Genomic DNA, 27,545 nt, shown 5'->3' with positions numbered 1-27,545 from the left:
CAACGCAATGCATCTCTACACAATGATTTTTACATCTTGGAAAATGTATGTCTCCCTTTTGAGATTTGGCTCTGAATACAAATTCTTAATTGATTTAGAAGTTAATAGAGTATATCAGGGGGTATTTAATACAGTAAATTCAGAATTAGGATAAAATGAATTTATATTGAATTTAATCATTTCTCTTTTAAGCGATTGTTTTACCAAAAGCATTTAAATTGTGCTAATCAATGACCTGCAGGGTTTTAGTAAAGTTCCCTGAATCTAGTGAGAATATATGAAATCACTTCATGGCCAACTGATGGGTACAAAATACAGTTGTTTCCCTGGTATGTAACCTGTTTATTTAGCAATAAATATGTACATTGAATCAAAGTTTGAAACTCATCTGCTTCAGCATAACCAGCCAGCAACTTTAACTTTCACCTCCATTCTTTAATAATTGTTTTTAATGGTGGGAAATGTGAGACAGCAGTTAACCTGAGGGATCTGTGTCAAAAACCCACTGACATATTAATCTGCCAGGTATAGATCTGACAGTGAACCCTGCCGGGGGCTGCTGCTGTCTAATCAAGAAGTCATGGGGGAAACATGGAGAAGGTGTGTGTAATTTTGTAATTGTGTGTGTGTGTGTGTATGTGTTTGTGCACATAGGTATCTATAATTAGCTGAGGGGAGGGCTTGAGAGTCCCACCTCTGTGGTATTAGGTGGCTGTCTAACTCTATAAAAATCCCATTGCATGACAAGGTCTGTGACAAACACCTGCTCAGGTACCTGCAAGGTAAGACCCTCCTCAGGTTGTCACATAGGTCTCTATTTGACATTCACTGATTTTAAATTGCATTTTAGGCATTATGAATTAGTGAAAATAACAACCATTACCAACCAAGATTTGCAGAACAATTTGGCACTGAAAATTGCACTTACATAAAAATTATGTTTGTTTTTTTTATAATAGTTGCAAGCACTTTTGTGTATCTACACTGACTCAGCTGTAAATCCTATTTTAGAGTTATTTATTTTTGATTCTGTTATTGTTTCTCTTCACAAATACAGGACTCGTCAGTCTAACAGAGCCGCCTCTAGACAGCATGACTCTTTACCTTTGTCTCCCTCTGCTGGTTGTGCTCCTGCAGCCTGCAGTCTGTCTCTACAACTGCTCCTCTGAGTATGAGAGGACCCCAGGTGGGCATAACCTTAACTTTTACTGGGACAGATTATTTTGTTTTATATAAGCATTCCGCACAGATCAGAGCAGATGTCATTTGTGGTGACTTCTTCCCCTGCTCAACGTTATGGATTTTTCTTATCTCATCACAGCAACTGGTTAATTATATTAATTTTCCTTATGTTTTCAATGGGGAAAAAAATCACAATAATAAAACATATCTTTTAAATCTCCTTGATTTTTCTGTCTCTCTCTTTTGTAGTAAACTCAGACCTGACAGTTGACTGTGGCACCAGTTTGATCACTCTGGAGATCAACCTGTGCACGGCTCAGTGGGCAGGTTTCAACACCACAGACCTGGCTCTGAATGGGAAACACAACAATTCGGAGTGCCGGGGCTCTGTCGACACCAGTGTGGATCCTCCCATCATCCGTTACCAGCTTCCTGTTAACCACAGTCTGGATAACCCCTGTCGCCATTCCCTGCAGGTCAGAAGGTTTCTTGTAGAAGATGCTGAGGATTAGATAGAAAAATGACACATAAATGGATGTTAGATGGACAATTCTTCATATAGAATTATTTGACACCATGTAAAAAGCCTGTGTGTTGATTGTATCTTTTACTGTCTTGTTCAGATTGTGGATGAGATCCCGGATCCCACGGGTCCCTTCAGCAGCTTCCTGAGTATCCAGTCAGTTATCATCACAGGGTACATTGACACACCCAGATCTGACCAGGGGGTGATCAGCTACTCCACAGACCTCTACTATCACTTCTCCTGCCGCTACCCACTGGAGTACCTGATCAACAACACACAGATTGTGGCGTGAGTACTAGGAATGCTTACTTTGTGTGATTCCTCAGGCAAACTGTTAATTGATCTCTTTGGGATTTAACAGAGGCATCACATGACGCTGACATGAACATACAGTAAATCTGAATGTTTCTTTTTTCTCTTTTCCATGATTTTTTAGCTCCTCAGTCTCAGTGGCGACCAGCGATAATAATGGAACCTTTATTGATACATTAAAAATGGCGGTTTTTAATGTAAGTACAACCTGGCATTCAGATTTTAGATACACTTCAGAGCGATTCCTCTTAATTTATTTCTACTCCACGGCTCATTTCTCCAGGATTCTGATTATGGCTATCCATTAGTGGTACCTTCAACAGGACTTGAGCTACGAACCAGGATCTATGTGGAGGTTAAGGCTGTTAACCTCACAGGAAAGTAAGTAAAGCCCATTTGGCTGCTCATAGTAAATTTATGTATCAGAAAACAAATATTGAGGTAAAAGTGAGCACAGTGTATTCTTTTGGCAAACAGTAACTTATTGGCCCATTGTCCTATTTTCAGTTTCCATGTACTGCTGGATCACTGCTTTAGTACTCCCACTCCTTACAACATGTCGCACAGTGAGCAGCACAACTTCTTCACCGGGTATGGAAGCACACACCATTAGTATGGCTTCATACATGTGGGAAAAAAATAGGACTTTCACACATATTTTAAAAATATGTACTAAAAATACCTTGATGTCCACTAGGTGTTCAGTGGAACAAAGGACGTCTGTGATAAGCAATGGCCTCTCCAAGGTTGCCCAGTTCAACTTTGAGGCCTTCCGCTTTGTTCAGCACCGTGACCAGCCAAAGTCCAGCATCTACCTGCACTGCATACTGAGACTCTGTGAGCCCAGCAAATGTCAAGAGCTGCTGTCTGTAAGTTGAAAAGTCAAAAACAAATGACTTTACTTTAAAGGCATCAGAGAACGTAATGAAAACACAGTTTGGTAAAGCGACTTTCAAAGGTTCCCTCAAGCTTCGAATTATACAATATACCACCATACTATAACTAACCTGTTTTCTGCATCTGAGGAATCAATATAGATAAAGAAAAGAAATCTGCTCTCAGTGTTGAGCAGGCAATAAGTCACACTGGTGGAGTAACAGAAATTTTGTGGGCATTTCATGCCCATTTTAGATAAGTGGTAGTGGGGGAATGAGAGGGAAATCTAGGGGGAGAGGTGGTCATTGACTGCAAGAAAAATCTTTCGGACAGATTCAATGCACAGATGTTGCGCTTCATAGTTAGCACCTTAAACCCTCAAGACACCACGGCATGTTCTGATTTTTATTTTTCAGTTTTATCACAAAATAAAACAAATAAATTACAGGTTATTTCATAAGCTTATAATGTATATTGAAAAGTCATAGTGCATTATGTGACATAACTCAAACTGAACCTGACTGGATATTTGTTGTTTTTCAGGGCTGTAATACCAGAAGAAAAAGATCTCTGACTCCCTTTGGAGGAGAAAGCAGAGAATCAGCCACTGTTTCAGTCGGACCTCTTTACACTGCTCGACAAGGTTTGACCTGTTTGCAAAATTTGTACTTTTAAAAGTCTTCCTGTGATTTCCAAACGACATCACCAGATAAACCTTTTCAGTAACTCTCTTATCTTCCCTCACTACAGACAGGCCCTATGCAGCCGCCTACAGTGAGTATACTTTAATCACATCATAAATCCAGAAATATATCCTAATATGGGGAGATCTGGTCAACCCCGAAAGTAATCTTAATTATTCTCCCCCTGTGTGCATCAGGTAATGACATGCCATCAGGGAAGGATGATGTGAATGTGACGGGCCTGGTGGTGGGGGTGGTGTTTGGCTCGGCTGCTGTTGCTTTGCTGGTTCTGGGTGGCTGGTTCGTCCTGAAGAAATTTTATTGGATGGGAGCATTACCTCATGCCTTTGACTGAGAGATCCACCGGCAACCTGTCTTTGCCTTGTCGCCTGATACCTCATAATATCCTCATAAAATCAGATAATGTTGTGATTTTTCAGTAATAACCAAATGTTCTTGTCAGGTGACCATGGAAACGAAGCAAATAACCTTTTCTGTCTATATTTACTGCGGCTGCATTCAATAGCCATTTACTGGTAATGGAGGAACAGTCAGGCTTGAACAATGTGTGATAAACAAACATTAACTAAAGAAGCAATTATGAACAGAGTAATTTTAAAATTTTATAATATTATATAATATTTTATTAAGTATAACTTTGCTTTGATAATGCCTGAGAGTCTACCTGTTCAATATTTCTACAATTTTATAGGTGTCTTTGGGGGCCTTGTACAGAATCTCAATTGCATTGCTTAAAACATACTTTTGAGCAAATGTGAATATGGAATTTTTTTTTTTTGTACAGATTGAAAATAAAGTTTAAAATTCGTTTGTTGTTGAACTTTGTGACTGATCACATAATTCAAAAATAGCAATAGTTGATTTGTATCACCAGTAACTTTACTCTCCACAGGCAGCATTTTTTTTTACATGGTACAGTAAACATATACTGACAATTACACAATCATTCACATACAGAATGAAACTAACACACCAATCAAAACAAATCCATACATTCATAAATACAGGCTACTTACTTGGCTGCTACAGTGGCAAACAAAAAAACAAAAAAACAAAAACAAATTCATGGACAAGAATCACTTTGATGCGACCATAATGGCAGTGAATTCATGTTTTTAAAAAATGTACAGGTGTCTCTGTCACTGCACTAAGTGCACAATGTCCTGGATCAGAGCAGAGAGTTTAACTGAGAAGTCCTCCTGTAGAGCAGCACCAGGCTGTATGGGTGAGGAGAAAGAAGAGGGAGACAGGCTGGAGGCTCTCTGGATCTCCAGCTCCCCTTCCAGCTCCTGAAACACCTTTTCTATCCGGGCCTTAATCACTTGGCTCTGCAGGGCTGCATTTTGGCAGAACCGCTCCATACTGCCTCTCACTTCAGCCTTAGTAGGCTGCGCATTTTCTAGCAGAGCAGCAAGATCTACTTTGAGAGCCTCCAACCTGTTCTGTATCTCCACCCTCAGTGAACTTACTTCCTGTCCCAACCTGGAGCTCACTACCTGCCAGAGCTCTGACTTGTCTGCCTCTTCCTCACTAGCACTGATCCCTCTCAGATGTTCGATCTCCCCGACAGTTTTAGTCTGGAAGTCGCTGATGATGTCAGCCATCTTAGAGCTGCTGTGCTCCAGGGTTTGTGTCATCCAGTGGAAGGCTTCCTGGTAGAGAGTCGGACTGGCCTCTGTCTGGGCCTCTGCTGTTTCCAGGCCCTGAAGATAGAGGCTCAGCTGGCCACAAAGATCTTGGGTGTTGCTGCTGAGAGAGCTCTGGAGCTGCTGGGTGAGGGGAGCCAGGCGCTCCCTCATGTTGGCCAGGGTGGAGCTGAGGTGGGCTGGAGATGGGGACAACTTCTCCTGCAGCTCGGCCAGCTCTTGGCGCAGACGGATACGCAGACGCTCTGACTCCATGTTGAGTTTGCGCTGCATCTCCCGTGCCACAGGGTTATTGTCGTCATCATCTTCTTGGTTGTAAAGGCTACTGCTGTCTATGTGACTCTTGTAGATCCTACTTGTAAAGACAGACAGAAGCACCCTTTTATAAAGACAATTCAAACATTCACCTTTACTTGTGTGTGTGGATGCAAATTTACTTCAGGTCAACTCACTCCACATCCTTTGTGAGGTTTATCTTGTCATGAGCCTGGTTGGCCTTTGAATCAGTCCAGGTTGCGTCCCTGGTGTTACGATGAAGTGGGTATGCTACAGACAAAGAAATCAGATGTGAATGAAAAAAAATCCCTTCAACAATAAAGGATATGAAATGACATTTGAGGACAAATATATACCTGAAGTTGTCAAGAAGGACAGGGTGAAGAGCAGGACTTTTAGATGCATGTTTATCTTTCTGTGGAGGGAGAGGTGAGAGAAATACATAAGAATTTCCTACTAAATGAAAAAAATAGTAGTAAAATACTGAACATGTCTTTATATAATTCAATAAAACTCATTTTACATACATTCCCTTCTCAGTCTAACGCAGCGAACAAGAAAATCAATATGTGAAAGAGTTCCTGGCCTTTACCTGACGATCAGGGATCTACAGAGTGACTACTCCCCTCATCTGACTTATAAAGGTCCCTGTTATCAGAGCGGCTGCTCAAACTCTGCCTGTGTCAACAGTCAACACGTGGAGGGTCACACTGATGACAGAGCACAACATGCATATACACAGGGAACTACACGCACACAAACACACGCACACACACACACAGACAGACACGCACACACGCACACACACAAAGAGTGAGGCCATGCCACTGTTGAACATTCATAAAACTTAAGAGCATTTTTGCAGTATTGATTTAAGGTTATATCGACAAGGATGCACCACACTTTGAGATTAAGTCTCAAAGAGAGAAAGTACCATGATAACTAGTGTGATAGAACAGGAGTATATAGAAAAAGAGTTATACAGTAATACAGTAAACATATCGTAATAAGATTACTGTTTTAATAATGACAGAAAGATTTCAGCCAACCCAACAACGTATTTGCACTCTGCACTAAAAAAGGGAAAATGAGGTAGAAGTTTATTGGAGCGACCCAAAAAGGTTCAACAAGTTCAAGTTTGTATGTCCACAGTCAGCTAAAAAGTTTGGCTACATTTCAGGCTTTTTACATCAAAGCCCCACTTTGCCAGGAACTTGAATTATATGAATATTTACAGTGGGGTCCCTTGTTTGATCTACAGTGCCTGTTGTGGCTTTTCACGCATTCTGCAAAATTTGAAGTGAATATAAAAAAAAATGTTTTGTATGTTTTAAATTGTGTAAGAATTCAATGTATCCAGGTTGGGACCTCATGCAGCCTTGATTATCGTGGCTTGTTTTGGATGCCTGACAATCAACAGTTTACACATCAGTGTTTGTGCTGCTAGTCTGGACAGAGTAGCTCAAAGCAGCCTGGGTAAACATTGCTGATTGTGCCAAGCTGTGTTTTTCACTTTTGCAAAACAAGGAATAACAATGTACAGGACACCTTTAAGTGCATTATTGCAAATGCATGCTTATGTATCTACATGTGAGGTGCTCATTCCATAAATGGCTTCATATTTCCGATGATCTCCTGTTTATTATCTAATTACGTTGTTTTGTATTTGTAAAAGTAATGTGGAGGGTTTTTCCCCCAGTGACATGGATATGTGGGTGAAAGTTGAATCCTGTTCAGTTAGATAAGTTGCAAGTCGTCACTGGGGGATCATAGTCCATGGCTTCCGTGATGAAATATGTGGGTTATTCCAGTTATCCAAAGTCCAGCATTAATTTCAATACAATAACAGTGTAGAGCCAGTAAGACATTGGTTACTGTACATCGAAAAAGCATGGTTGACTGCTTTCTCACTGACGGGTTGATTGTTGAACAGTTTGCATGCATTAACATACCGTGTGTGCTCACCGAAAGCTTTGTTACACACATAGCTGTAGAAAATTTTACTACCACTCTTGTGACACGACAGCTCAGTACACTTTATATAATAGTAAGCTAGAGCTAGGTCTCCTGTTTTATTCGATTGTGGAGCAAAGGGCGTCGCAGAGTATCTTATAATAATCTTATCTTGGTTATTGTGCACAGATGTGCAGAGCATCAGAGCAACTGTAGCATCTGCAGATCAAAGGTTTATAAAAAGTGAAATGCATGTATTGAACGTGTTTTTTTTTTTCAAAATAAAGTAACATACAACATTTGCGCCCGACGCAGGTTACTTAAAAAAATCCATACAAAAAGCATCTTAGTTCGCCATAGCAGCTTATAGATAAAACCGATGCACATAACCAGTTGTGGAACACACAGACCCTTGACCCTAGTCTTATTTTGTCCTCCACCACATTGCAAGCCAGTATCAGCAAGTAAACACAAATAAGTAATCTTCAGTATGTGTTCAATTGGGTCATTTACAAGTGAAGTTGAAAGTTGCAGGTATAGCTCGCACAAACCCAGGTACTATATCTGAGCAGTTGCTGTTATGCACATAGTGATATAGACTCACATAAAGCAAAGCTGTGTTGATGTACATTGGGAGCCAAATCATTAATCAGTTTCACGGTAGGATTGAGAAGAACAAATGCAGTAATGTGATAGTCTCTGTTTTCCCTGCTGCTTTCCTCCAACAACCAGTCCCAGTCCCTGTCACTGTCACCTTACCTCACAGGCCTCATTAATCATTCAGAAAGTCACTGAAAGTTATGCAGACTTACTAGCCTGCCACTTACCTTGCAGCTACCAACAGGCGGATCAGGTTATGTGTGCAGAAGTACAGCAGTCAGGAGAAATTTATCAGGATAGTTGGTTAGCTACAGCATTTCTATAACTACTTTCTTGGCTATGGCCAAAACAAGACAGACAACCAAGAGGCTATTTACAGATCCTGGATGAAGAATTAAGATTTTCTCCCCGAGCCTGGAATAGAGCTGGGTTTCTGGTTCACGTGCCCAGAACAGGGCAAATTAAAAAAATGCCTAGGACGTGTAAATACAAGAGCTTCAGGTGTTTGTGGTGGCTGTTTGCTTCTGTGCTGCCAACTCCAGTACATGGAAACAACTTCAGTCATCATAACCAGGAGAGGCTGCCCTGCCAGCCAGGTAGGCCGTCTTGACTGCATAATGTAGTTATTAATACCGTATTTAAAAAAAAATATATATCAAGACAAATATGTAACTGATATTTAATCCATACCTAAAGATGTACATTATATTATCTGCTTGTTCTGCATATGTCTGTATACATCTCCCTGTTTCGATTATAGTGTAAGTTTTAAGAGGTGGTACTAAATACGTGAGGTTGTTTAGTCCATCAGCTACAGGCTTTTTACTGTGTATTTTTTGAGTGAATGATGACCTTTTGCAGGACAAATGAAGTGTTGTGCTGCAGAGTATGAGATGACGTGGTGATTGGCATAATATCGGAAATTTGTAACAAATTTTCAGAAACTGTAAATACCGTCTTTGAGCCCGTTTGTCTCTTTGGGACATTAGAGACACAATGACAGGACTAGACAGGGAGAAAGGGAGAAGGTATGTGTCACCACCCCCAGGATGCCTCCCAGTGCTTGGCATAGTGTAAATACACAGAAAGATTATACTGGAAATGAGTGCATAGATAAATTAATGCATATGTAAGAACGTACTATTGTTTCTGTTAGGTTTCTACTGCCCAGTGGGCAGCTTCACTCCAGTCCCCTGTCCTAAGGGAACCTATGGGCCGACTGCTGGTGCTGTGTCCATAGACAGCTGTCTAAAGTGTCCTCCTCACCACTACTGTCCTAGACCAGGTTTGTCTGCCTCCTTGCCGTGCGGTCCCGTGGCTCAGCAGCCTCTCTCTGGCCAAGACAGCTGCATCTGCCCAGGGGAGGGGCAGAGTTTTCAGGTGACAGTATTTTCACATGATAGTAGGATTAACCCAGTCATTTCTGCAGCATGTACATTCCCTCTGGTGTGTTTATTCGACTGTGTGTAGCTCTCGATTTCATATCAACGGCACCTCCTACTCTACCAGTCACCCACTTCCTTCTCTGTCCTTTGAGCTTCTCCTTCATTCTTTAAACTCAAATATGAGCTGTAATATTTCAAGACAATGATTTTTTTTTTGTGTCACTTTTAAGTCCTGGGATACAGTGAACAAACTAATACAGTCATGAGAGCTTCTTCAGTGTCTGTCAGTAACTTTAGACTGAATAATCTGTAGCTTCAAGCTGAAAGAGCTGTAGATCAAGTTCCCTCGCAGCAGGATCTTGTTTCCTAGTCTGCTGCAGCTTGCATGACCGTTGATTCATCCACTCATCAGCTCATAATGAGCAGAATGAGATTTTATCTATCTGACTCTTGCATGGGTGTTGGTGTGAGAAGGAAGGAAGGAAGGAAGGACGGAAGGAAGAAAAAAAGGTGAAGGAATCAATGAAGTAAGGATGGAAGGAAGGAAGGAAAATGATGAAGGAATCTGATGTAAGGATGGTAGGAAGAAAGAAAGGAAGGAAGGAATACTTGATGAAGGAACCATTGAAAAAAGGAAGGGAGGAAAGAAGGAACGAAGCAAGGAAGTAAAAATAGATGAAGAGGAAAAGAAGGAAGGAAAAAAGAATGAAGAATCAAGTAAGGAAGGAAAAACAGCTGAAGGAAGGAAGAAAGAAAAGGAAATCAGCAAGGGAGGGAGGGAAGGAAGGAATGAAGGAAGGAAGGAAAAATAGAAGAAAGAATCAATCAAGAAAGAAAAGCAGGAAGGAAGAAAGGGTGGAAAAACAGATCTGGCTTGATAGACTTTGTCAGTGAATGAATGACTAAATTAACATGTTAGGTAACAAATTGACCACAACTTGAACCGTGTACATCATTACACAACCCAATGTCTGAGTGTCTGAATCCTGCTGCCTCCTCTGCAGACCAGTGACGGGCGCTGCCACTGTACCATCGGATACCTACCTGCCAACAATGGAGATGTGTGTAAACACAAACTGTACGATGTCTGCAGAGATGGAAAAACACGCACACAGTATGGAGACTGTCTGGACAAACAGCAGTGGTCACTTCATTGTAGGCAGCAGGTTAGACTTTGTGCATTCATATCACACACAGATGTACACACCGAAAGTAGGACAAAGGTACTTGGCATATCTTTCACAAATCCACTCAGCAAAGAAACTCACCCTGAGGACCTGTATGAATGATGCTTGAGAGATACAAGTTAAGTTGTAAACTGCGATCTGTTTACAGAAGGCACTGACAAAACATACTCTGCAATCACAGACAAGGCTAATGACAATAGTTTACAACCTAGATTCCTTTGCCCCCCCATGAACCTGACAATAGTTTATCTAGTACGGGGTTTGAATTAGTGCCGCTAAATATTTAACCAAGATCTGCCTTCTTTGACTATCGGTTAGCGAGGCCTTCACTGTTGCCCCCTCGCAGTGTTTATTTTTGTCAGTGTTCACCGTAGTTATCTTTGGTACAAATGGCCTTTCACCTAGTTATGCACTTAAGCTGAGTATAAGCGGAGATTACTGCCACCTAAATTTGAAAAAAAGACAGAAAAAATATTTTCCAGAGAAAGAAATGACTGATATTTACTTGGTTTTGAAAAGGAGTTGACCATAATAAAGACTTTTGCTGATACTTGCTTTGCGTTGGTTACTTTCCTGCAGGTGTGTCTATCTGCAGACGACTACCGGGGTTATGATGGAGAGCTGGGTCTGTGTGTTTGCAGAGAGGCTCCTGGAAGAGCTGCGTGTGGAGGCCTGTGCAGGGGCAGGCCAGCTGCTGAGCTGCACCTTCAGTGCCGCTCCAGTGGAGATATGGAACTGGTGTGGAGCTATGACAGTAAGGTGAGCAAAGGCACCTGCAGATTTACAGAAACAACATATTCTAGAGAAGACAGTGACAGGAAAGTAAACATTCTAGTATTTTAGAGTAAACATAGTGAATAGTCTGAGCGATGCTACCAGACATTGCATATAATACCTTTACATAATGTTGCCTTTATTGCACCAGCAGTGAAAGCTTAGGACAAGCGTCTCTTTTGTTGCAGTGACCTATAAATGGCAAACGCTGTTATTGTGCATGTGCAGGTGTCGGGCGTCTCAGGCAGTGTGCTTGAGACGCTTTTTACACAGTGGGACTCCCAGGGGACTCTGCAGTGCAACAGCCATCCCAACTCCCCACGTCCTGTCTACATTGTTCTGACATCAGGTGGAGAGACACACATTCACACATACACAAAAACACACAATGGCTTTTCTGTCCCGCACTTGATTTCTTTGTCCTTTTTCCTTTCTTTCTTGTATCTCTCCCCGCTGTGTGATTGCAGACGCAGGCTTCCTCGGCCTCTTGAGCGGCCTCCCAAAGGAGCTTCAGCGGCTGTTTCCTGTCACCACACAGCAAGAAAGCTCAGCTGGTTAGTCACAACAAAACAATATTTTGTCATCATTAAAACGCATTAAACCTGCAAGTTCCTGCAGTAATGATGATCCCATACTATTGACTTTTAGAGGAAGATTCTGACTTTCTGTGGGAGGTCACCAAAGTTGAAAACACCAGTCACGAGAGTAGAGAAATGAATTCCAGCAGGACAAGGGGAAACAAAAGCGATGTGAAAGAAGAAGTGAGAAGTGTAACTGGAGTTCTCAACCCAACAGTATGTCTCCATTTGGGCGACGTTATACTGTTTACTGTCGACACGCATCACTATCCTCAGTATGACCTGTAAGTCAGATGCTGGGGACATGTTTTTCCTACAATGAATCTGTGTTGTGACTTTGCCGTACTCTTACCATCAACACTAAAGCTGCTAAACTAATGTCTTTCAGTGACAGCCTGTACAACACAAACAGTGACTTCGACTGGGGTACGTTCAGACAGCTGAAAGAGGAGCTGACTTTGTCTTGGACTCCTCCCAGCTTCTTTTCAGTGGTCTTTAGCCAGCCTGGCGTGTATGTTTTGACACTGAGCAGCCATCAGCACAAACACTTGGTAAATAAATTTAAAATATTACAAGCATTAAAGGTAGCCTGTGAAGTTTTCATTTTAAATCAACATGTAGTTTTTTACATCCTCTCTTCCTCACCAAATTGCATTCCTATCAACAAATAAGCATCTTGAATGCTCCCTAAAAATGACAAGAACTGAGTTTTCTTCAACCTTGGTGTGCAAGGGTGTCCTTGTGCATCTGCTGGTAAAGCACTTGATACAAACAGCAGATACAAAACCTGCAAATCAAAATATTGCTCTACAGCACCACTAGTGGGCAAATATTTCTCAGGGCACCTTTAAGGTGGCACCAATGGGCAATCTCTGGGGCTGAAAAATGAAGCTAATGTGGTAGTGCCAAAATCTACAGTTCCTCGAATGACCACTTGAGGCTGGCTCCAAAAGCAAGTCAATTCCCATAGACTCCCATGTTAAAATGTCCTTTAAGGCAGAAATACACACGTTTACAGCCTGGTATAAAAAACGGTTTTAGTCTCCATTTCCCCCTTCATGACAACTCTATGGGGGTTTTTATTTAACTCACTCATTAATATTTTATTAAGTCTTAAAGTTCTGCATAATTAAACAGCTTTGACTGACAGGCGGTGGAGTGTATGCTTGCCACAAACCAGCATGCACCAAAGTCTTGGCTCCACACAGGCCCCACCTCTTTGCCCATGTTTGGAATAACCGGGAGCAGTCAGGCACTGCCAAGATGATGATGGCAGAGCAGACCACTCTGAGCTTCAAAACTGCTCTTCAGAAAACTATGGGTGACGTCTACGTCCATCTTTATATAAAGTCCATCGTTGGCACACAGTGTAATGACTCGGACATTTCTGTGTCAAGTTAATTATCACATAAATGTGAATTGGCAACACCTGTACTCTTAAGTACTCTCCCACTTCCTGCTCTTTGTAATTTTGCTGTGATATGAAGAGGAAAGGAGGAGAGCTGTTGAATACAGGAAAGCTCTTGAAACACCCCCAGCTTGATACACACTTTTTGTTTTTGTGCCATTAAGAATCTGGATTTGTGCAATATTGTTTCATCTTTTTACCAATCCATTTGGAAAGCCTTTTTCTACTGTTTTTAATTGTGATGTGATCCCATTCTTCATATGTATACAGAGATAAAATGACGTGTCAATAAATGTTTCAGTCAAACTGACCCTTAATTTTGTTCTTACTCAGTATGTGCGAGTGATGCCTGCAGGGGGCCAGTGTTATGAACCTGGCCCCTTCTTCCCCACCATCCCCCGTCATATGACCAGGGTGGGAATCAGTCGGAGACGCAACCTGTTACTTCGGCCAGATTGGCTGGTGACCGGAGGATTGCTATTTGGAGCTGTGGTCGTCCTCTGTTTATGTGTTACAGTGCTGGTTAGTGCAGATACACAAACACATGCAGCCACTACACATTAAATACAACACATTGATAAATCTCTCCCGCATGTAGATCCTGTTTCGTGAATACGGATGGCCAGAGAAGGAGCCAATCAGAGCACGGTATCGCATGTTGCAGTTGGCTTACCACATGGACGATTACTCATCAAAAGGTTCAAGGGTGATCTCCCTTAGAAAGACTCACCGAAGCCAACAAGCCAGAATGACTCAAGACTCCATGCAAGCAGGTGCAATATTGTAGCTGTAACCACAGATACCGCACACAAACACATGACGGCTCTGCTCAGTTACTAAAAGCCTAAAGGCCAACAGTTACGTAACTTACATTCAAACATAATCTGCACCAGGTCAACTGATGCACCTGCAGTCAGTGTGCACACGTGGAACACACACACACACACACACACACACACACACACACACACACTTTGTTTTATCTTTGAAGACCCTTGCGACTTCTTATGTAACACTGACAGTGACCCTTGGGCGCTGCTCCCACCCAAGCAATTACTGTTGAAAAGGCTCTTGTCACAGACCTCACATCACGTGCTGTGACTAACAGAAAAAAAATACAACAATCCAAATGTCACGCAACTTGGGAAATCACATCAAACAACAGTATCTCGAGATGGTGCATCTTATCATGGAAATTGTCACACTATAAAAAGCGTTTAACCCAGCTTCAAAGAGTTATTTATATTTTGATTGCATTACAGTGTTGAAAGGAGGAATGTTCTTCACACACTAACATATAAAATTTCATCCTCTGCCAGTAAGTAAAAAAAAAAAGGCTTTGTGCAAAAAAAGACCAAAATAGCCCAGGGAGAAACAAGTGGAAGCTATTTGCTTGTAAAATGTGAATTTTTTATCAAAGCTTCTAATTTGCAAATCCACAGCAAAACTGAACCCCACAGCTGTTGTACAGAAACATGCAGACACGTTTCAAGCTCACTGGTCTTCCCCAGACAGCACATTATGCTTGCTCTTCAAAGTCCTTCTTTAGAGAGAGGTCATAGACTTTAAATGTGTTTTTATATTCTTGTCATCTCTCTCTCTTTCTGTCTCTCTTTGTGTCTCACCCTCTCATTGACAGTCTGTGCAGACACCTTGGGGGAGTTCTGGGATTATGAACACCAGGTGGATCTGGAGGCATTCAGCAGCAACACCTTCTACAGCCTCCTGCTCAAACAGAGCCTGTCTGTCACCACACGGCTGGGACAGCTCACCACTGAGGTCTGTGTGAAGGGAAGCGAATGACACACAACTCCTCTTCTTCGTCACAGACACACACACACACACACACACACACACACACACACACACACACACACACACACACACACACACATCCTTTTCTCTGAGGTTTGGTTTCTCCATCCCAAGACACCAGAAAATGCTCCTCTTTGGATTGTTTCACGCACAAAATTAATGTCCGATTACAAATGCCCACATTTTTATTTTAATAATAGTTTATGCAGTAGGAGGCCGCAGGGAAAATTTTGTGTAATATTTTGTTTGCACCAATCCCATTAGTAGGAAAACACCACAGAGCAACAACCTCACAGCAAAAAGCAAGATTAATCTAAAAATGCTCAAATGATCTGTTCATATACACGTTTTTCTTTTTTCAGTTGCAGATGTCTTGCATTTATCTTCTTGAGTGCTTTTTTGTGTTATCTTTATCATCTTAGCCTCAGGCTAGGTTCTAGTTGCCATTGTTTGAAGGTAGATACTGTATCTCAGCGAATGTTACTGCCTCAGTTTGTCCATTTACAGTGGAGGGCAGAATTCTGCTTCACATACTCCAGTTTTCCACTGATCCAATCCAATTCACTTCTTATGTTTCCCTCCTCTTTTCTGTCCCCTGCTACTGTCCCATCTTTATAGATATATATCCCATTCATGACGTTCAAGCCTATTGAAACAGATTGGGTGTCACAATTGGTATGCCTCTGTTTTTAGTCGCACCTCTCTCCTGCCTCCTTCCTGTTTATACCACCAAATTGTTGGCTGCGGTGTAGGAGGCAGAGGTTGTTGTTACAGCCCTCAGGACAACTGAGGTGATAAAGATGTAAAGGGAGATCGCACATCTTGCACCATGTTATCCCACAATCATGTACTATCTTGATGTTTGTGTGGCACATATAAACCTATGTGTCTATATGTGTCAGTTTTCATGTCTTTTTATGTATGTACCATTTGTTTTCATATATGTGTCCTGTGTATATCTAGGTAAAAGAGCTGTACCAGGGAGTACTTGGGAAACTGCAACTACTCCACCCATGCCTGATCACCGAGGAGAGGATGGGGGAGGGTTATGAGAGGATGAGGAGGGAGGTGGAGAGGGAGGTAGTGCGACGAAAGACTCTGGCCTCACAGCTGAGGACTCTGCTCGACAGTCAGCTACAGGTTTACATGACATTCCTATCTGTACATCTCCAATTATGCCTTTCCAAAAAAAACTGAAAAAGTCTAGGTCTTTCTGAAAACCGATCTTTTCCAAGGACAGTGAAAGATAAATAGAAAGAGAAGGTGTATTTAAGTGTTCTACACAGGTTTTAAAAAGACAACAATCTTTCTGCGGCTGCAACTAATGATTATTTTTATTGTCAATTAATTTGCTAATTATTTTCTGGATTAGCTGATTAATCGTTTGGTCTAGATGAGGTCCAAAAAAATTCACAAGCTGGAATAAGATAACATTTAAAAGAAAAGTAACTAAGATAATTAATTGATAATCAAATTGGTTGCTGATTCATTTTCCGTTTATGAGGCATTTCATCTCCAAATGTTTCCATTAAATTAGTTTTTTATGTCAGATCAGGAATGACTGTTTCATTGTTTTTCTCCAGGTTCTGAGGCAAGAACAACAGGCCCAGCAGAGGGTCCACAGTGTGTTCACAGCTCATCTCAGAGAGTGCACCAGATTACTGTCAAAGGTTTATAACAACAACCAGGCGTCCTGGGAGCTACACCAGCAGAAGTAAAGCCTCCATTTATCCTCTGCAAAGTGTGACAGACAACAAGTGGGGCGGCGTAAATCCTCTCACATCTTCAATTTGTTGTTTCTCAATCTTCAGTTTGATCCAGAGGCTAACATCCCTGATGGATGAGATGGGAGAGCTGGTATCAGTAGAGTGTCAGCGTCAGGGGGCATGGGAGTTGTTGGGTGAGGGTACAGGGGCCAAGCTGCTCTGCCCTGACACTGGAGCTGTGCTGACTAAGGACCACATCTTTGGTGAGCCCATCATCCCTGAAGTAAAATATTGCACACGCTCTGTCTTGAATCTTAGAGAAACAGCACCATCTATTGCTCAAAGTATGCACTAAAGAAGAAACAAAAGAAACAAACACACTAAAAATATTACATGTTGTACTGAAATACTTAGAAATTACACTTTTCATGTATTTTGTTGACCTTTTGGCTACCTAAAAGTAAATAACTTTCAAGCATTCTTCAAGTGTGGTTTGAACCTATACCACCAATATATGTATTACTTGAGTCAAAGTGTTAAGTTTATTTAGTGAGCTTTGGAGTCATTGTGCAAAGATGAGCTAACCGCCTGGCTGTAGCTGCATATCGGACAGACAGATTTGAGAGTGGATTTCATTAAAAGATGAGCAATCTGGGAATTATTTCCCAGAATGTCAAACTATTCCCTTAAAAAACGATCAGAGGTGGAGATTGTGAAATCTGTCTCATATTTCCTTTCATCACAGATCTCAACAAATGAATAGCTCACATACAATTATCCTGAGAACAGCTACAACAACCTGTTGTTCAGCCATCCAATTGGCCTAGAGTCTAGTCCTGAGGTCCACAATCTGGAAGAGGTGGACAAAGTACACAACTTCATTACTTGAGCCAAAGTATACTCCTGGTCAAATATGACTCCAATTCAAGTGAAGGTTGTTCAGTCAAAGTTTTACTTGAGTTAAAGTACTGGAGTACTTGCTTTAAGAATAATTACCTAATAAAGTTTTTAATGTCAATGGATAGTTGTACTGTTCCACAGTGGATTTACAGAACTGAATGACTGAAACATGACTGAATGTAGAACCTGTGGAATACAGTAAAAAGCTTGTAGGATACTCTTCAAGCCATCAAAACACAATTGAATCACCAAAAAGACAGCTATTGCCATTTACGTATTTCTTTTTTTGAGGCAGTGATGAAGTTTGGTCATGGTTAAGACAGCAAACATTTAAAATGAAAACAAATACCAAATTCAAACATGGACTTAAGATAAGGCCATGGATGCTCCGGGGAAGAATCTTCTGCCTAATCTTTGTCTAATGTAGACATCTTTGGACCATTGCCAAGAGCTGTTCAAACATGCAGCAAGTACAACATGACTGACATATTTGATTTTCTCCTGTGATGAACACGGTGCATGGTCTATCACATTTTCAAAATAAAAGACAATTCATTTGGCTGATTAAAAGTCATGTTTCAAAGTAATGGGTGGTTCATAGAAGAGTTCTTCCTCAGAAGAAGAGTGGACCAAGCTACTGGAGCTCTCCCCTCTGTTTCAGCTTCTGAAGGTGGTGGAGCTACAGCTGAAGGGCTGGGCCTTATATTAAAAGTCAAAAGTTTCTAAAAAAATAATACTCAAGTAAAGTACAGATACTTGAAAAATATACTTAAGTGTATTACTGAAGTAAATGTTCTTTGTTACTGTCTCATGAAATGAAATATGAGTACTCTGATAAATCTATCCCACCGATGTTACAAATGATATAGAGACAGTCATGCTTCTTCACTACGGTGCTCTATTGAAGAAAAGATCAGCATGAAATGCTGCCTGCCCAGCATGTAACCATACTCTAATTCAAAACAGCTTTAAATCATCATAATAATCATTTACAGTTTGATGGATGCTCACAGCGATCTCTCCCTCTGCCTCACTCCAGGTCCTGATGGATCCCTGCGTGTCTGCCAGGCGTTTCATTATGATTCAGTCACAGGCCTCATAAGGCCGAACGCTCACACCCATATGCTGCTGAGCAGCTGCCACACCACGGCAGTGCCACCTAACTTCTTCCTCCACCCTCAGACTGGCCATGTTATGCCAATTGTTGGCAATGTGGCCTATGATCCTACAACCTCTACTTTAGTGTTTATGACCGACCCATGTACAGGTAACATGAAAGGTGTTTGCGTGCTGTGAAGGTGCTGAATTGAGAGTGAGGAAAAAGCATATGATCATGAAAGAAAAAAAAAAAAAAACATCCCCATACTTGACCACACTTGATTTGTTCACATGTTTTATGCTCAGAAAACTGGAAGAGAAACCACACAGGCAATGGTTTAGTCAAAGATAAAACAGGCTATGAAAAGCAGTAGCAATCTTTGGCTCTTTAAGAGATTAAGGAATGCAAGTGTCAAGGAGACTTGAACTCACATGTACTGTCCCACGGTTACAATAGAAGACAATGTCGTCTAAATATGTCCTGAGCAAATTGTGCTGGTTTCTACAAATCAATCATCCAACATAAAGTAATCGTGTGGTAATTCTTGATGGAAAATCGTCCATCATTGAACCCAAGATGATTATAATAATTTCGCTTTCATTTTTTGTGGGTTACTGAAGACCATTCAAGTAACAGTATGAGATATCAAAGTGGATGGAGTGAAAGTGGGAAAGTCACAGTATCTCTCCAACAAAAACTATTGTGTGCCATTCTTTATCCCAGGTGACAACAGAAAGTGGGACAGTCCCCTTCTTCCTTTCATTCCTTACCCAACTTCCTGCCACTCAGACCAGCCTCTGCCCAGCACTCGGCTCAGAGGCCTCAGACCGGGCCAGAGACTGCAGCTGGGAGTTCCCATGGCAGACCCAGACACGGGGGTCCCAGTACCCATTCTGGCTGTGACCATCCACCCCCAGACTGGACAAGTCTACCCACTGGGAGGGATGCATGTCTGCCCCATCACCCGCCTGCCTCAGCCCATACAGATTGGTTATCCTATGCTGGACCCCAGGACGGGGAACATTGTGCTCACAGTTGGGGTCAGTTTAGATCCAGCAACAGGTCAGTGCTGCTGGTGAGACTCCACTACAGTCTGAGAGTGTTACTGCTATACCTTCAGTGAGTTAACCCTGCTCTATATGCCTGCATAGGAACTGTGCTGCCAGTAGGTGGAGTCCTTTTGGTGGAGTCCTTCATTGAACCCCTGAGTGGGCGGATGGTGAGAGTAGGAGGGGCCAGCATGAGGGTGGGACAAGTGGTGCCTAATGCAGGAGGATACCAAGCTTTACTAGATGGCAAGGTACTTGATCACACTAATACAAATTGGTTTGAAAAAATAAGTAGGAGATTTTCCATAGTATGATGTGTGATAAAATATGACAAATCTTTCCTTTGGGGTGGTTCCACCTTATATGTGAATATAAACTGTAGAGAGTAGAAAGTAGAAAGTTTTCCAACTTTCCGGAGAGCGAAAAAGCTTTTAAATACTCTGCCCCTTTCTCCTTAAAGAATGTTAAGAAGAAATTCAAGTCCGTTTTAAATTATCTGGAAACTAACACTCTTGGTGAATGTGTTTTTTTTTTTCTTCTAAATGTATTGTTGTTTTATGCTGCCCATTTTAGCCAGAAAATGAAAAATGAAAAATGTTCTCAATCAGGTTCTGGCAGTGATGTTTAAAGTACTGGATCTCCTAAAGCCACTAACTGAGGAGTGGGGCTCGGATCCAACTTTGCAGCATCTGCAGTCCCATCCAGGCAGTGAGAGAGGGAGTGGCCGACAAGATCATCTTCTTGCTGCGACCAAGGAGCTGCAGCAGGCCTGGGGAAGGAGCCTGCACTGTCAGCTCCAGTTACAGACCAGGTTACAGTTCTTGCTGGACTGGGCCGTGGGTCTCCAGGAGGATGGAGGGAATGTGGGTGAGGAAATGCCAGGGAGCGAAATAGCGGATATGAGGAGCCTCTTGTGGGCACGACATCACGAACTGTCTTTTCTCCACTTCTGTCTCTCTGTGCTGTTATGGCCCTCTCCTCCCCCTCATCCTCCTCTTTGTTGCTGCTCCTTTTTTTTTCTGCACTCTGGAGTTATTTATCTTCTCCTCTTGCATCAACTTTTGCAAGCGTCTGAGAGAAAATTATCCTAAATTGAGAAAATACTCGATATTTTCTTTCATCTTTTCATCCCATTTTGTAAAATCTCTGGTTGTCATCACCCTGCCATAAATCTGCTCGTTGCTATGTAGAAGATAATGCAGCGAAGGTCTATTACTTTGTCTATGCCTATGTTTGTTCTTTACAGCTTTTATTGTGATGTATGAAAAGAAATCCTAAAGTGAAAGCTTTTTTAAAGAAGGATAATTTAATATTTTTTCAACACAGCACAAAAGAAAATGCACAAACTTTGACTAACTTTTTGGCTCCTTCTAGATGTCGCAGTGTTTTCCTTAACTGCCCACTGCCACAAAAAAAAGAGTTTTAGGCATACATTGTTTTTTTAAGTTTCAAATGGGCTTTAGAAAGAATTCATGGGCCTGAGGAGGATGACATTTTCTACCTCAAAGACTTAACTACCACCGTACACAGAAACTAAGCATGCGACCTGTTTGTCCCACAAAAACCACATCATATTAGAACATGCACAAACTATCATTTCATAAAACAAAAATGTTGGGATAACACTGAACTGTCGTAGCTCAAAAATATCCAGATATTAAAACCTCTATCTCAAATCCCCAATCAAGGTGCTTGTGTTTACATTCCTTTTTATAGTGGTTTGAGCTCCTGACTCAATAATCAAATTATGTCTGCACCATCATCATGATGACAGGCTTATCATGCTTATCTCTCTCTCTATTTGTTCGCAGTGCAACACCACTGTGGCTACAATTCAGCTGTTGTGCTTGTATGCTTGTGTGTGCTCTTCTTGATAATCTATTTCTTAGTTTTGCATCTTTGCCAGATGTGGCATGTAGACACAATCCTGTTTCATGTACCTGACTCTGTCTATTTATTTTTGCATCTAATTTTGTTTAGATTTCATTTGATCTTAGTCAAATGAGACACGAACAAACAGTATTAGCTTATTCTGTCACAAAAGTGAATGCAAAAACTGTCTTTTCTACACTGGTCAAAAAATGTCTCAATAGCCCTAATTCTGCTCTTTTCCAACTAGAAATGCATTAGACAAAAACATTCAGGAATACTTGAATAATTAAACATTTCAACAACAGGATCTTATCATATTTTTTTTTTTTGCTCCACTCTAATGTTATGAATTTGTCTGTGTTGTTCAAACCAGGAGAGATGCCTCTCTCAGGCTCCGATATGTGTGTGCCAGCTCTGCTGGGGATGGAGTACCCTGACCCCATGGGATCTGGTCTTAGTGTACCTGTGCTGGGATGCCAGACTGACCTCATCTCTGGGATTACAATACCCTTGGCAGGTACCATGGAGGACCCCGATGGAAAAGGTACAGTGAAAATCAGACAATTTCACAAGTCAGAAGTCACCTGATACAGTTTATCTAATCCACTTTCAAATTATAAAATAAGTTGTACCCCTTTTCTGTGTCTATGCTTTTGTATTTCACAGGCCTAGTGGCGATCCGTTATGGAGCTCAGACTGTTGATCCAGTGACAGGGGTATTGGCCCCAGTGGTTGGAGCTAGGCTGGATGCGTCCAGAAAAAACGTTGTGCCTCTTACAGCTTCCTACTGGTTAACGGTGGCAGATCAAACTGATAGTGTGCAGGTGGGGGACTAATTTAGAGAGGCTTTTTTCATACAAGAAATAATTAATTTATTTAACTTGATAAAAATGATTTCAGTCTTCATGTGTTTAGCCTTCAGCTTTTCATTTTGCCCACTGAATGGAATTTTGTGTATCTGATGCACTTTCTTATGTTGTCGCCATTGTATGCCAGGTGGAGGCGCTGCAGAGAGAGTTGTGTGTGCGAAATATTTACTGGCAGCATCAGAGGCAGCGGGAGGAAGATCTCCTCTCTGATCTGGACTCAGCTCTTTCCCAGTGTCTCTCTAGAATCACAGAAGTTAACTCTTCTCAGGTCAGCAAGAGGAGTTGGAGGAGCTGTTTTGGTTTTAAATATCTTACAGAGCTTGGGCTCTGAGTGTAGCAAAAGGGGTTCCAAGGGGTTGAGCCTTTTGAACATGTGGAAATGAGGAATAAGGAGATATATGAATGTGGGGCAAACAGCATTGGGGAGTAATTCAGGCAAAGTTTTTCCTGCCATCCACTGCAAGTAGGCAAGTGGACAATCAGCTTTTTTTGTGCACAGCTGCAAAGTCACTGCATGTCTGTGTACAAGTATGTGCATGTATGTTTCCCATACCTTTTTTCCTTGAACTGAGAGTGTGTGAGTGGATGTTTCTTTTTGTGTGCCAGCATGCAAAATTGTACCTCCACTTTTTGTGTTACTAGTGTAAGAGTGTACTCCACAGCAGGTCCAGTGGTCAGGGAGACAGCTGAGGGAAGCAGTGGTGGAGCTGCAGGAATTATCGCAGGCCGAGGCCCAGAGGAGAACGGCTCAGCACTCCCACTTGGCTCTGATCCTGCCTCTATGTGTTTTACACATCCTCACACTGGGTAAATTGGCTGACAACCTGGAAAAAATGAAGACCACAAAAGGGAATTACAGTCATGACCTGCACTGTGTTTATATTCCTCATATCACGCCCTTTAGTTTTGCAGTAATGAACATAATTTCAGTGTTTCATATTTTATTTGGGTTGGCAGCATGTCTTTGTGCATCTGTGTCTTTGTGTATAGGTGACGAGGAGGAGTGGGATCAGCAGAATGTTTGGCACTCAGAGCTCTTGTCAGGCCTTGATAAAGTGGATGTGTGTATGGAGCAGCTGCAACAAGACCAAGATAAATGGACAACACAGGGAGGAGACTGGGCTACAACCCTGCATGCTATGGTCAGAATAATGGCTTTGTGTTTTATTAGTGGCCCTGTAGCTTAATTCTTTAATTGACATAGTTACGTTCCCAGAGAGCAAAATAAAACTTCTGGCCCAACATATGGCTGGATCCTCGGCCCAAGTCTGGCCCATATACTTCCACATCTGGGTAGAGTCCGGCTCTTGACTCACATTTTACTCACAACCGGAAGATTTTCTGTGTGTTCACAAGAATTGATCCAGATGTGGAATTGCTGGATGCCAGATTTATTTTGCAATCTGGGTTGCGTGCTCATTTCCCTCTTAGGACACCTATACCAAATGGACATGACTCATGATACAACTATGCGTTGTGAGATGCACGCTGTAACATTGTCATCTAAATGTAAATAAGTCTTTATGTGTCCTCTTGCACACGCCTGTGTTTATGTTATGTGTCCTCCAGGGTAGACAGCTGAGACATAGAGACTTGTGGGAGCAGTGTTGTTCCAGACAGACAGAGCTTGAGGCTGCCTTCGGTGCGCTGCACTTTGTCAGACACCTTTCTCAGCTTCGCGCCGACACTGCTCAGGTTTAAAACACACACAGACACACTACCTACTGACACTGAATATAGATTTTGTCTGTCATCATCAACCCTGTTGCCATCAAGTTTGTTAAACCTAAGCTGAACAGTCAAAGCAAATGGTGCTTACTTGCGTAACCACGATAGAGGGCTGTCAACATGTTTGTCTTGGTTATCTCGGTGCTTCCAGGGTCATTTTCAAGCTACGTTTGTCTTCTTAACTGTATAGGCAGTATTATGTGGGAACGTTTGGTACAAGGAATTTGGTTTGGCTCAGTGCCAAAAGCAGAGACAGCAGGTCATGGGTTTGATACAACAGAAGGTTCTGCCTCTGCTGGAGAGACTGAACCAGCTCCTGGAAGACAAACAGCCTGCCAGCTTCTTCACCAACACCTGCAATCAGCACAGCTCAGGTACTGAATCAATAACTAACAGGGACACCATGTTAACTAAATTATATGGGTGCCAATATGTGGCGTGAAGCAAATATTTAGATATACAGTAGCCTACATATTGTTCTAAAGAAAGCAAAATTCCTAATTGATAAATAGCATTATTTTGTAGCTAAACAAATGTTCTGCTTCTCTCTGTGTCAATGGATCTGTGAATTTGAGTCGACATTTCCTGGTACTTTCACTCCATGTTAGTGGAGATAGATCTGAAGCCATATCTAAATTTTCCAACACATTTTGGTTTAAAGATAAGGCTGTTGTTATTCTACATTTTTCTTCTTGTCAAAACATCCGATGAAAAGACAAAAACCAAGCCCCATAGTTTCTTCAAAAAATCTTAACATTTAAAAAACTAGTTTCAAATATATAATTCAATTTCTTAAAAAAAAGGAAAACAAATCTTCCAAAAAGCTAAATACAACATTGGTGCTTTAGTGTGTACAGTAGTGGGACAGTGTAAACAGGATTGAATAAAAATTAACTACAGAGCCCATGTTCATTGTAATGAAAGGACATTTCACCCAGTCCAACACTGAGGTTTATTTATGTGTTTTCAATAGTTTTTGAAAAACAGTGGAGCTCTTTGGCGCAGACAAAATAGCAACAGTATGTCAGGTTTGGACTTAACAGACAACATCTGTTAACAGGATTAATTTGTTGTTTGTCTTTTCGTGGGATTTGTTGACAATCAAAAAAATATAGAATATTGCCAGGAAAAGCTATATTTAAGTTTTGCTATTGCTACATAGCCAACTATAGGATTAGGTTTTACTAATCTAGAGGAAACGTTGTGAGTTCAGAATCAATCATCCCTTTACTTCCCAAGACATGTCTTCAGCAGAGGAAATCAACCCTCTTGGTTTGCTCTTTATTTCTTTTCTTGTACTGAATTTAGCATGCTAACCAGCTAACTCCTACCTGGTTGGACTGTCTTGTCAATTTCCGATACTGAGTCACTGTAGCGTTCAGTCTGTCCTGAAGAAGTAGCGCTTCTCAGAAGGCATATTATAACCTATTGTCTTGTAAGGGCAACGATGGCTGAAGCACTTGGAAAGACTGGTAAGTAAACAGCTGTTAATGCTAAAGTTGGCTATGTAACAATAGCAAAACTTACAAATACCTCCTTAAAGTTTGATTTCTGACATGTTTCAGGTTCGTCAACAAAGCAGGGATATGGGTTGGACATAGCCTCTAGAGTCTGGACAGCCTCTATGCCTGTGGTGAAAGGTATGTGCTTTTCAAGCTGCTCATAGCCCTGTGATAACATGTTTGTATATGTATGTAGAAAGAGAGTGTGTACACAGGATTCCTAGAAATATTGTGATTGTCAAAATGCAGCAGCATAGAGCAGTGAGAAAGGAACCTCTGTGTTGGCACAAATTGACTTAAAATTCAAATTCCTTATTGCTCAAGGATGTTTTTTTGTTTCTCTCCGTTCTGATTCTTTAATGTCTCTGGCGATTAGAGATGGAGGGGAAGGAAGAGATCAATGAAGTATCACATGATTATTATGATTCTGACTGACAAGTGTTGAAAATAATGTTGCTTATGCCTAGCTTTAAGTGGGTGCTTTTCACGACAGGGGTGCTTCTTTACTGCACAACATTCGCTGGCATGCAATGTTTACAGGGACTCCAACAATTTGTTTCTGAAGGAAACTCCACCCAGTCTCTGAGAGAGCCTGTCAATTTAGTCCAATCCCAGGACACTGGTCTGCAGGCCAGCTCACCACCAACACACAACTCGCAAAGACACACTGCATCTTCTGGCATTCACTCCCAAGGTGAGGTGAAGCAGAGAATTACACAGACGGGTGACAAATTAAAGGAAAAATCTGAAAAATAAGTGGAGAAACAGGATGACAATGCCTCCGTCCATAAGGCACAAGGGGTCAATGAATGATTTGATGAGTATGGAAATGATGAAGCAACAGATCTCAACCAAATTCAACACATATGGGAGATTTTGGAACGCCGTGTCAGACAGCGCTCCCCACCATCAAAACACCAAATACCAAATACAACTTATTAAGACACTTTATGTTGGTTCTTCCTTTAATTTGTCACCCGTCTGTCGCTCTGAACGTGAGACCCCTTCCACCTTGTGTTGCCCTATGGTGTGCTCTGCTTCAGTGCTGTGTGTGAGCAAGCTATACTGTGCTTGCACATTCTCTGATAGACATATTTTCACACACTCTCTCTCTCTCTCACACACACACACGGAAAATATGCGTATTCTCTTTCTTGCTGAGAGTTAAATGATAGACTCCATCTGTTCATTATAAATGAAGGTACCGCCAGCAGCTGGTTAGCTTCACAGAGACTGGAAACAGAACCTCCAAAGCTCTGCAACTTGTCATTTTTGCCCTTTGGTTTTTGTATGGAGGCAACAAATGACATATGGGGGGTTTATTTAGTGAGCTTTGGGGTCATTGTGCAAAGATAAGCTAACCGCCTGGCTGTAGATGCATATCGGACAGACAGATTTGAGAGTGGATTTCATTAAAAGATGAGAAATCTGGGAATTATTTCCCAGAATGTCAAACTATTCCCTTAAAAAACGATCAGAGGTGGAGATTGTGAAATCTGTTTCATATTTCCTTTCATCACAGATTTCAACAAATGAATAGCTCACATACAATTATCCTGAGAACAGCTACAACAACCTGTTGTTCAGCCATCCAATTG

The 27,545-nt window shown here is 41.5% G+C and overlaps 3 protein-coding genes across 9 annotated transcripts in view; 2 read left to right on the top strand and 1 right to left on the bottom strand.

The window, feature by feature from the left end:
* Positions 1 to 453: 453 nt before the first annotated feature.
* LOC111665032 (zona pellucida-like domain-containing protein 1) lies at positions 454 to 4,408 on the top strand. The gene is made up of 10 exons (XM_087177599.1): positions 454 to 1,186; positions 1,432 to 1,658; positions 1,806 to 1,996; positions 2,145 to 2,217; positions 2,304 to 2,401; positions 2,528 to 2,611; positions 2,718 to 2,889; positions 3,440 to 3,539; positions 3,647 to 3,670; positions 3,777 to 4,408. The coding sequence occupies exons 1-10, from the start codon at positions 1,093 to 1,095 to the stop codon at positions 3,932 to 3,934; spliced, it is 1,221 nt and encodes a 406-aa protein (XP_087033725.1). The 5' UTR covers positions 454 to 1,092; the 3' UTR covers positions 3,935 to 4,408.
* A 49-nt stretch (positions 4,409 to 4,457) lies between these two features.
* Positions 4,458 to 6,173, bottom strand: LOC111665033 (uncharacterized). Of its 3 annotated transcripts, none has more exons than XM_087177598.1 (4): positions 6,115 to 6,173; positions 5,879 to 5,937; positions 5,699 to 5,792; positions 4,458 to 5,601 (listed from the first exon to the last, which is right to left on the bottom strand). In XM_087177598.1, the coding sequence occupies exons 2-4, from the start codon at positions 5,925 to 5,927 to the stop codon at positions 4,740 to 4,742; spliced, it is 1,005 nt and encodes a 334-aa protein (XP_087033724.1). In that variant the 5' UTR covers positions 5,928 to 5,937; positions 6,115 to 6,173; the 3' UTR covers positions 4,458 to 4,739. The 3 variants fall into 3 exon arrangements, with proteins under 3 accessions (XP_087033724.1, XP_023275662.1, XP_023275661.2); XM_023419894.2 differs by having other exon boundaries at positions 6,050 to 6,149; XM_023419893.2 differs by having other exon boundaries at positions 4,458 to 5,598; positions 6,050 to 6,149.
* A 1,849-nt stretch (positions 6,174 to 8,022) lies between these two features.
* LOC111665042 (uncharacterized) overlaps positions 8,023 to 27,545 on the top strand; it is a 25,058-nt gene continuing 5,535 nt past the window's right edge. Inside the window, exons 1-27 of one of the 5 annotated variants that reach the window (XM_087177589.1) lie at positions 8,023 to 8,671; positions 9,232 to 9,455; positions 10,465 to 10,626; positions 11,227 to 11,406; positions 11,650 to 11,770; positions 11,889 to 11,975; positions 12,070 to 12,283; positions 12,388 to 12,550; positions 13,741 to 13,929; positions 14,006 to 14,180; positions 15,047 to 15,186; positions 16,186 to 16,362; positions 16,806 to 16,936; positions 17,034 to 17,191; positions 18,868 to 19,095; positions 19,651 to 19,989; positions 20,079 to 20,227; positions 20,585 to 20,843; positions 22,222 to 22,392; positions 22,515 to 22,672; positions 22,845 to 22,985; positions 23,383 to 23,524; positions 23,708 to 23,859; positions 24,287 to 24,412; positions 24,636 to 24,819; positions 26,011 to 26,085; positions 26,441 to 26,641. In XM_087177589.1, coding sequence (XP_087033715.1) covers positions 8,545 to 8,671; positions 9,232 to 9,455; positions 10,465 to 10,626; positions 11,227 to 11,406; positions 11,650 to 11,770; positions 11,889 to 11,975; positions 12,070 to 12,283; positions 12,388 to 12,550; positions 13,741 to 13,929; positions 14,006 to 14,180; positions 15,047 to 15,186; positions 16,186 to 16,362; positions 16,806 to 16,936; positions 17,034 to 17,191; positions 18,868 to 19,095; positions 19,651 to 19,989; positions 20,079 to 20,227; positions 20,585 to 20,843; positions 22,222 to 22,392; positions 22,515 to 22,672; positions 22,845 to 22,985; positions 23,383 to 23,524; positions 23,708 to 23,859; positions 24,287 to 24,412; positions 24,636 to 24,819; positions 26,011 to 26,085; positions 26,441 to 26,641 — 4,573 coding nt within the window. In that variant the 5' untranslated portion in view covers positions 8,023 to 8,544. Of the gene's footprint in view, positions 8,672 to 9,231; positions 9,456 to 10,464; positions 10,627 to 11,226; positions 11,407 to 11,649; positions 11,771 to 11,888; positions 11,976 to 12,069; positions 12,284 to 12,387; positions 12,551 to 13,740; positions 13,930 to 14,005; positions 14,181 to 15,046; positions 15,187 to 16,185; positions 16,363 to 16,805; positions 16,937 to 17,033; positions 17,192 to 18,867; positions 19,096 to 19,650; positions 19,990 to 20,078; positions 20,228 to 20,584; positions 20,844 to 22,221; positions 22,393 to 22,514; positions 22,673 to 22,844; positions 22,986 to 23,379; positions 23,525 to 23,707; positions 23,860 to 24,286; positions 24,413 to 24,635; positions 24,820 to 26,010; positions 26,086 to 26,440; positions 26,642 to 27,545 lie in introns of all 5 variants that reach the window. The other 4 variants (XM_087177590.1, XM_087177588.1, XM_023419905.2 and 1 more) reach the window with 4 other exon arrangements.

Source organism: Seriola lalandi, unplaced genomic scaffold, assembly GCF_002814215.2.
Source record: "Seriola lalandi dorsalis isolate HSWRI2012SDOR001 ecotype SW California unplaced genomic scaffold, Sedor1 jcf7180002054613, whole genome shotgun sequence".
Classification (NCBI taxonomy): Eukaryota; Metazoa; Chordata; class Actinopteri; order Carangiformes; family Carangidae; genus Seriola; species Seriola lalandi.
The sequence above is the reverse complement of the archived record's forward strand: the minus strand, read 5'-3'. Positions and strand labels throughout refer to the sequence as shown.

Coding starts and splice junctions, on each gene's coding strand:
- LOC111665032 (XM_087177599.1), top strand. CDS start 1,093: ATGACTCTTTACCTTTGTCTCCCTCTGCTGGTTGTGCTCCTGCAGCCT. Junction 1,659..1,805: donor CCTGTCGCCATTCCCTGCAG/GTCAGAAGGTTT, acceptor TGTCTTGTTCAG/ATTGTGGATGAGATCCCGGA. Junction 2,402..2,527: donor GCTGTTAACCTCACAGGAAA/GTAAGTAAAGCC, acceptor TCCTATTTTCAG/TTTCCATGTACTGCTGGATC.
- LOC111665033 (XM_087177598.1), bottom strand. CDS start 5,927: ATGCATCTAAAAGTCCTGCTCTTCACCCTGTCCTTCTTGACAACTTCA. Junction 5,793..5,878: donor GTCCTTCTTGACAACTTCAG/GTATATATTTGT, acceptor CTTTGTCTGTAG/CATACCCACTTCATCGTAAC. Junction 5,602..5,698: donor AACCTCACAAAGGATGTGGA/GTGAGTTGACCT, acceptor TGTCTTTACAAG/TAGGATCTACAAGAGTCACA.